At 41.8% G+C, this 9,505-nt stretch overlaps 1 protein-coding gene across 1 annotated transcript; it reads right to left on the reverse strand.

Moving 5' to 3' along the window:
• Positions 1-5,282: 5,282 nt before the first annotated feature.
• LOC122428676 (olfactory receptor 11A1-like) lies at positions 5,283-6,230 on the reverse strand. The gene has a single exon (XM_043448694.1). The coding sequence runs from the start codon at positions 6,228-6,230 to the stop codon at positions 5,283-5,285; it is 948 nt and encodes a 315-aa protein (XP_043304629.1).
• Positions 6,231-9,505: the final 3,275 nt, after the last annotated feature.

The raw sequence follows: 9,505 nt of genomic DNA on the forward strand, positions 1-9,505 counted from the left end.
TGCCTGGAAAATCCCAGGGATAGAGGAACCTGGTGGGCTATAGTCCATAGGATTGCAAAGAGTCAGACAGAACTAAAATGACTTAGCACATAAACCAATGTTATCTCAATAAAAAATAAATTTAAAAATTAAAAAAGAATGTCTTAGCACAGAAATACAGAACAGACTTTTGAACTCTGTGGGAGAAAAAAAAAAAAAAAGAATGTCTTAGTACATTCAGTCTGCTCTAACAAGAATACCATAGATTTGGTAGCTTATTAACAACAGAAATTAATTTCTCATGATTCTGGAGGCTGGGAAGTCTAAGATCAAGGCACTAGTAGGTTTGGTATCTGGTGAGAACTTGCTTCCTGATTGATAGGTTGTCATTTCCTTCCTGTGTCCTTACAAGGCTCAAGAGAGAGATGGAGAGCCCTGGGATCTCTTTCATAAGGCCACTAATCCCATTCATGAGTGTCCCACCCTCATGACCTAAGTACTTCCCAAAGTCCCCTTCTACTAATACCATCACATTGGGGATTATGTTTCAATGTATGCATTTGGGGAACACTTTCAGTTTGTAGCACATATCCCAAGGAGAAGAACTGAATTATGGGACTCAGAGCTAGGAATATGCTGTAAAGGAAATAACAGAGCGTTGGAAACTAGAAGGCACTCAGAGAGATGCTTTAAGTCATTTAACATCTTTGAATCAGTTTCTTCATCTATTCTGTGCAGATCATTTCTACTTCATGGCCAAATGAGAATCAAATAAGAAGCTATGTGGAAGAGCTTTATAAAATTTAAAGTATGATATGAATGTTAGTTGCTACCCTCAGCATATTCCTTAGATCACTCCTGGTATATCTTCCAGATTTTTCAGATTTAGAGCATAAGACCTAATGTGCTGAAGAGACTTTCCCAGGTGTCTCAGCTAGGAAAGAGCTCAGCAGATACCACAATCATCCACTCCTTCAGTCATTAGGGGGATGGTCAGACCCCAGAAGGGTGCACAAAAGTGGACCACGTGTGCTAAAGACTCTTGATTTCTGCCTGAAAGTTGTGACTCTCTCTTATTGAGGTCCCATATTCTTTAAGCTCACACAAATATGGACCAGGGAGAAACCACCAAGATTATATGGACTAGATGGACTTGTCCTCCTGCCTGAGCTCAGAGAGAGCAAGGTAATAGGTCTCTATGGAAACACAGTTACTCCCTGTGATTGCAATAGTGGTTATCTTCTCTCCTAACTCCATCTGGTCTTGTCTGTACATCTATATCCCTCCTATCCATCAGTAAAGGCCTGCATAGCCCTGGGACAAGAATCAGAAACTTAAAGCTCATTGTGTAGCCTTCCCTTCATTTCTTCTCAGAAGGAATCTAAGACTGCAGGTGACAAGAGGCTCTTTTTGCAGACCAGCCCACTCCTGAGTCTAAAGGTACAAATATGACAGGGTGTGGTCATGCTACCTGGAGGTGTTCAGTGTTGCACAAAGACAGGCCTCCCTCATAAACCTAGGAAAGTCACTGGCAAGGGTTGCTTTGAGACTCAGCCTTGTAAGAGGCAGTTACGAAGATTCAGAGGCTTAAAACTACAGTGCAGGTAGCTAACACATAAAATTTGCTGCAGAAGCCCATCATCCTAGAAGGTGTAGTCTCCTCTAAATATTTTCTCCATCTTGTCCTCTCAGTGCACACCAAGTGTCATTGACTTTATAGGACATAAAACTAATCCAAACATGACCTTCATCTTTTTGTACATTTTTTCCAGCAGGGAAAATAAGGGAAGCTATAAGATAGGAAAGGTCTTGTTTAAATAAAAAAATGTGTGTGTATGTGTGAACACATATTTAGCAGCATAAGCCTTTATTCAAATGAAGCTTTAAATGGAACAGCAATAAATAAGATACATAAAAAGAGCTGCTCGGTAAGCACAGGGGTGGGTCTCAGAGACTGCTCATCTTCTTCCTTCTTTTTGTGGCTTCTCAGGCACCTTTGTCCAACTCTAAGGTCAGAAAACTACTGGTCTGAGTGAGATCAGACCCCTGGGTTCCTCGCCAGTGCAGGGGCTTGTTTTCAGTTGAGGGACCAGGGCTGAGGCTGCTTCAGTCCTGCAACCCTCACTAACTTGGAGACTCCTCAGGCTTCATGTTTCATTGTCATGCCTCAGTCGAAAAAAGAAGCCAGTTCTACCATCAATATCTCCCCTTCCCCATCTGAGAGACTGGGAGATATGGCTTCCTACAGAAGAAACTGTGGGGAAGTTTCTCCCAGCTGAGGGCAATAGTGCTGGCCGCAAACATCCTGAGGCTTTGTTACCTGATTGGAGTTGCAGGCTTATAGCAGGTGCAATGTGGGTCTTGGGGCTGGAGGAGGACTTCCATGGCTCTGTCATGTGCTGTGATATACTACACACTCTTTTTGCTGAATATAACCAGTGATGCTGGCGTGTACAGGAGTGCTCCTTATGTGTCCCCAGGTAAGAAGAAAAGTCACTGAGTTGGTAGGTAGTGTGGTACACGGGAGAGAGGCCTGGACTCAGATATAGAATTGCTAGATTCTAGTCTGTGTTGCCCAGGGAAAGTCCACTTAATCCACCAGGAGATCACTTTTTGTAAAAAAAAAAAAAAAATGTTGGATAGTCCATACATTCTCTCTGGGCCTTAAACATTCTGAATATTTATTACTTCATAATATAAAAAATGAATTTCTACTACATAATAATTTTGTCTGAGATTGGGTACAGAATCTAGAGAAAGAGTTACGAGAGCTACCATTTACTGAGCACTTGCTATGGGCCAAACAGTGCACTTAGGGACAGTGTGAGATGGGCATGGCATTTCCTCCTTTACAGATGAAAAAGGCTAGAATCAGTGAGTTTAGGTAACTTACCAAAAGCACACTGCAAGAAAGTGGCAGAGCTAGAATTAAAAACTTTCCCACGACACAAGTACCTGCTCTCCTACTAAACTTCCTGCAGAGCTAATCTGACACTAACATCTGCTGCAGATGAGTCACCTGTGGATAAATGAAAGCTGACAAGCTATACTTTCACCAGGAGTACCCTCAGATGATCTCACAATATTTTCTTAGTTTACAAGAGGAGCAAGAGGAGGGCAATTCTCTCTTTATAAAGCAAAATCTGAGAATGTTTGGAGATACCCAGTCTTGCATCTGTTGTTTCCCAACCACGGTTTTGAGTTAACTCCCATGCATAGTGAACACAATCTCTTCACTTAAAAAAGGAAGAACTCTTAAAAAGAAAGTTTAGACAAGAGATAATCTTATCCTCAATTAGGGGAGCCTAATTTGCAAGAGCCAGAAAAGAAGGCAGGCAGCAACTGAGTGTGCAATGCTGATCTCAGCTTTTCTACTCTGAAGTCAACTCAGCTCTTTAGAGTTGCTCAGGGCAAGAACACATGCCCACCACGCCCTATGTTTCTAAGTACTGAGAACATGTGTCAGCAAGAGGAGGAGCAAGTGCAGACAGGAGCATGACAGGAAGAGTTGAAACTCAAATACAAAGCTCCAGCTTCAACTGAGTCTGCCACCATAATAACAGAGGAGATGGAGCACCACAGATTCATCATGGGTCCTCTACTGAGCCCTCATTTCCCCAAATCTTTATTTCCCACTTCTAAATCTTGAGTGCAAAGGATTAGTAAATGCTTTGCTTAAGCCAAATTATTCCAGAGAAAGGAATTAAAGTTCCATATTCTTGATATATAATTAACACTTTATAATTATTACTGCTATTATTTTTATTAAGTGTATTTTTAGAATAATTTTAGGTTCTGAGCAAAATTGAGTGGAAAGTACAGAGATTTCTCATTCATCCCCCTTTCCCCACACTTTCATAGCCACCCCCACTATCAACATCCCACAACAGCCTGGTACATGTATCACAATCAATGAATATACATCAATACATCATGATCACTCAAGGTCTATAATTTACATTAGGATTCATTCTTGGTATTGTACATTCTACTGGTTTTGACAAACATATAATGACATATATCCACCATTGAAGTAGCGCAAAGAACAGTTCCACTACCCTAAAAATCCTTTGGGCTGTGCCTATTTATTCCTCCCTCAAACCTTAAGCTCTGGTAGCCACTGATTTTTTTTTTTTTTTACTGTATCCAAAGTTGTGCCTTTTTCACAACGTGGTACAATTGGGGTAAAATGCCATATAGCCTTTTCAGATTGACTTATTTTACTTAGTAATATGCATCTAAGATTCCTCCATATATTATATTTTTATGGCTTGATAACTCATTTCTTTTTAGCACTAAATAATATTCCATTGTCTATATACCACAGTTTATTTTTCCATTCATCTGTGGAAGGACTTGGATGCTTCCAAGTTTTGGCAATTATAAATAAAATTGCTATAAATGTGCAGTTTTTTGTGTGTAAACACAGGCTTTCAACTTATTTGGGTAAATACCTAGGAGTATGATTGCTGAGTCATATCAAAAGTATGTTCAGTTTTGTAAGAAACTTCCAAACTGTCTTTCAAAGCATTTGTACTGTTTTGTATTCCCACCAGCAAGGAATAAGAGTTCCTGTTGCTCCATATCCTCATTGGTGTTGTCTGTGTTCTGGACATTGGTCATTCTAACAGATAAGTAGTAGTCATTTTATTATTAAGTATTTTATTTATTTAGGCTGCCCTAGGGCAGAATTGTGGCACACAAGATCTTCAATCTTTATTTGTGGCATGAAAGATCTAGTTCCCTAACCAGGCATCAAATCTGGGCCCCCTGCATTGATAGCTCAGAGTCTTAGGTACAGAGAAGTCCCTTGTAAAAAACCATTTATTTCATTTAAAATTTTGAATCATAAGTGTAATTTTATATTTATATATGTAGTTTTACATTGATTATTTGATTAATGTTTGCCTTTCCCCTAGATACTGTGAGTTTAGTGAGAGCAGGGACTGATTCTATTTTTCTTTATTTTGTACTTACATTTCATACAATACCTTGAACATAGTAGACCCTCTGTGAATATTTGAATGAATTGTGACCAGTCTTATCAGCTCATCTTGGAGATAAGTTTTTACACAAGGATCCAGGTCTACTGAAGATAATGAAGAAGAATCTGAACTGTTTAAATCATTCCCAGGATACCAGCTCACCTGAGGCTTTCAGAATTTAGCAGTGGCCTCAGCTATACTCACAGGTCATTAGTCTTTGGTAGCTATTGATTTAGGCTGTTGCCTTTCATGTAGAAACCAAATTACTCAGTCCAGTTAATAAACTATTAGACAAATATAACTATTTTCCTTTTTTCATCATCTAAGGAAACCTGGCTTCTTACTCAAGCACTTCTTCAGGGCTTCATGGATGTCTCTGTTTCTCAGGCTATAGATGATGGGGTTGAACATCGGTGTTAGGATGGTATAGAGCAGAGAAAATCCTTTGCGCAAGAGTTGGGAAGAGTTGGCTGAGGGTACAAGGTATGTGGCAATCAGTGTCCCGTAAAACACCATGACCACGGTGAGGTGGGAGGAGCACGTAGAAAAGGCCTTTTGCCGGCCAGTGCCAGATGGAATTCTTAGGATAGCAGCAAGAATGCAGGAGTAGGAGGCTGTGATGAAGAGAAATGGGATCAGAGTCACTGCCGAAGAGGTGGCATAGGCAATCGTCTCAGTCAGTGAGGTGTCCATGCAGGAGAGATGGACCAGAGGGGCGAAGTCACAAAAGAAGTGATCAATTTCACTGGGTCTGCAGAAGGTTAGTCTAGACAGTGGGACCATCGTGATTGTTGTGAGAAGGAAGCAGCAGAGCCAAGAGCTGGCAGCCAGCCTAATGCAGAAGGGGCCAGTCATGAGAATGGGATAGTGGAGAGGTTGGCAGACGGCCAGGTAGCGGTCATAGGACATCACAGCAAGCAAGAGGCACTCTGTTGCAGCCAGGGAGCCAAAGAAGTAGAACTGTGCCAGGCAGCCAGCCACAGAGATAGTCTTCCGTCTGGCTAGGATAATCAGCAGCATCTTGGGGACAATGTTGGATGTATACCACATCTCTAGGAAGGACAAATTGACCAGGAAGAAGTACATGGGGGTGTGGAGGGGACGGCTGAATAAAACTAGCAGGACAATGAGGGTGTTTCCAGAAATAATTAAGATATATAAAACTAAAAACATCATAAAGAGAAAAATATTTAGCTCTGGGATGGAAGAGAATCCTTTAAGCACAAATTCCACTACTGTTTGGTTTTCCCAGGGCAGGGTCACCATGGCATGGCCTCCCTGAATGAGTGATAAAACATTCAACGTGCAGAAAGTTGTAACTTACACATGGAGCATGGACGGACAGTGGATGCTTTTCATTCCCCACTCAGGTTTTCGGAAGATTTTTTTTTTATCTGGGTGAAGGAGTGTTTTCTTTTTTTTCCAAGATCCGAAATGGGAAAGAAAAGAATCTTCAATAAGAACTTGTGACCCCTTCTCCTATCTGTATCTTTACCTCATCAGGAGCAACCTCGGGCTTTCATGAAAGCAGGAACCAGGAGAAGGCGAAGAAAAGTAAAAAGAGGAGGGAGGAAAAAAATAAAGAAAGAAAGAAAGGAAAGTTGCCTGCTCTGTGCTTATCTTGAATATACTATGTTAGCCTGGAGAGTTATGGAAAAAAGAAAGATTTAAAAGGAAGGCAGGTACACTTCAGAAGATCTGTGAACTCTTGGACAGAATGTAGAGAATCGAGGGCCTGGGATGGAGAACCCTCTCCTTTCTCCTCAAGCACTGTTTATCTTTAGAGAAAGAGGTCTCATCACAGCGACCATATATTCCCCTCCTTTTAACTTCTTAGTGAATTGAAAGTTAAGTCTCTTATTTCTGCTTTGATTTCCACAGTGCTAGCAAGAGAAAAAAGCATGTGAATGTGAGGTTTCAAGTTCTTTGATGCTGATGTAACACAAAGGCAAGAGTGCTTTCTTTCACAATTTTGAATAGACAAAATAAAAATTAAACTGTTGACATTTTAAAAAATATGGGGCTGCAGTAAATGGGAAAAGAAGTTTCAGAACCAGGTAGCCTAAGGCACTTTATGCAACCAACCAACAACACAATACCCTCAAGTTCTTTTGAGTGAGATAAGTAGCCTAATTTTGCTCCTCATTTCTGTCTTTGTCCAAGCAAAGTTCAGGACAGACACAGAACCTGCCCCCCTCCCCAAGTACTGCTGTCCACAGACAAGGTCTAAGACTGAAGCCACTTTACTATTCCTAACACACATGCAGAATCAAAAAGCACTGTGTGAGCTTAATCATGAGGTAGGTATCATGAGTAACCAGAGAGTCCTAAACAAAGCCTGGAGCTCTGCTTTATGAGTCAGACTTTGAACAAGCTGTTAAAATTCTCTGAGACCTAGTTTCTCATCTGTAAAATGGGATACAGAGTGGTAGCAGAACTTAACATGTGCCTATTTTGTTTGTGCTTAGTCACTAAGTCGTATCTGACTATTTTGTGACCCCATGGACTATAGCCCTCCAGGCTCCTCCGTCCATGAAATTCTCCAGGCAGGAATACTGGAGTGGGTTGCCATTTCCTTCTTCAGGGGATCTTCCTGACCCAGGTATCAAACCCTTGTTTCCTGCTTGGCAGGCAGGTTCTTTACCCCTGGGCCACCTGGGAAGCCCCTCACATGTGCCTAGAATGTGCAAAAAGAATATATGTACAAAGATTGGGAACTGTCTGGCTATTCAGGACTGTCAACATTATTTAAATTTACCAAGGAATTGCCCTTACTTTGAAGGGAGCATTGACAACACATCCATTTCTTTTGTCACAACCTGCAGTGTGTGTGCCTATAATTGTGTTAGTAGTTACGCTCGTCCTGCTAACTCTTATCATACAAAAGCCTTCAATACTTTAATCCCATTTTAAAATCGATCCAGCGTCCTAGGTACCATTCTTTGGAGATCTGGCTCCAGCTTTTCAAAGGGCTCTTAGAACAAACTTGGAATCTGCATGGACAGAAAGTCCTGGTACCCAGAGGATGCCCAGTAACGGGCAACTCAGGCTGAGCCCATTGAGTAGAGCATGAGAGAAAACTCCACTCAGTTCCCTGAAAAGCTTAAATAACAGCCTGAGATCTCAGAGAGAGGGCTTTGGCTCTGAGAGAATACAAGCAAACTCCTGGATGCTGTTGCTAATGATGTTGACAGGGCTTGATCCCAGACACTGTCCTAAGGGCTGAAAATATGTAACCCACTTAATCATCACAGCAACCCTATGTTGTGAATACTCTTATTATCTTTACTTTCCAAATGGTATCACAGGGAAACTAAATAACTTAACCATGGTCATCAGTTTGAAAATGGCAGAGATGAGATTCAGACTTGTTCTGGATTCCCCACTCCTAACCATGAACACTGCCTCTCATGGGGCTTGGGTACACAGGCAAGTTTACATTATCTCACTGAGGTGGGAAAAGAAACAGTCCTACAAGGAAGCCTCTCATCCAAGTTTTAACTTCTGGGAAGGTGAGGCTTGCTTTGTTGGTTGGTGAGGGAACCATCCCTTAAGGGGTCACAGACTCTCATAACCTCTACCTGTCTCCTGGACTTGCTTTTGCACTGCTACCTTTATGTCTTTTCTTTATAATCTTAAAAAAAAAATCAGGTTAACCTGTTACCTTAAACAAATTAACAGTTTTTGGATACCTGCACAGGGAATTACTACTTTCCCACTACCAGGCAATTATAGGACTGCTGCTATATCTTATTGCAGTGCAGGAAGGCTTGAGAGAAAACAGAAAGCAGGTGAGACATATGAGAGAACTGGCTAGAAAGGCAGTGAAGCCTGATTAAGGGCACAGGTTCTAGAACTAAACAGGCCTGGATTCAAGTTCCTGCTCAACCACAGATGCACTGTGGACGTTAACTTGCCTCAGTCATGTCTGACTCCTTGAGACCCTAGGGGCCACCAGGTCCCTCTGTCCAAGGGATTCTCCAGGCAAGAACACTGGAATGTATTGCCGTGCCCTCCTCCGGGGCATCTTCCCGACCCAGGGATTGAACCTGTGTCTCTAAAGTCTCCTGCATTGGCAGGCAGGCTCTTTACTACTAGGGCCACCTGGGAAGCCACATATCAATCACAGATATATGTGAGCAAAAACACTTTATAACCTTTCAGGAAAGAGCCACTCTGTTGCCTCCAGGTCTGTGCAGATGAGGTTTTTAAGGGCAGTAGAGAGATGATACTAACTCCCTGCCCCAAACCCTAATAGGCAACTGCTATCTCTCCCTCTATCACCTCAGCAGAAGTGGGGAAATAAAAGATATATATTAATGGAAATATTGTGGACTCTGCTAACATGCTCCTGCATTAACTCTGCTCATGCATGCTGCTGGACCCTAGAGCCACAAGCCCAACTCACAAAATAGGTCTGTAATTCACGCTGCCCCAGAGCTGGGTCCAAAGTAAGTGCTTAATAAATGGTGACACTTTCTCTCCCTCCTCTCCTCTTCTCTCTTTCTTTTCCATACCCTCCTTCCTCTCAATTATGCCAG

The sequence above is a fragment of the Cervus canadensis genome, chromosome 2, assembly GCF_019320065.1.
Source record: "Cervus canadensis isolate Bull #8, Minnesota chromosome 2, ASM1932006v1, whole genome shotgun sequence".
In the NCBI taxonomy this organism is placed as follows: domain Eukaryota; kingdom Metazoa; phylum Chordata; class Mammalia; order Artiodactyla; family Cervidae; genus Cervus; species Cervus canadensis.

Bases quoted from the DNA above. Each gene is read 5' to 3' on its own strand.
- LOC122428676 (XM_043448694.1), bottom strand. From the start codon at position 6,230: ATGGTGACCCTGCCCTGGGAAAACCAAACAGTAGTGGAATTTGTGCTT.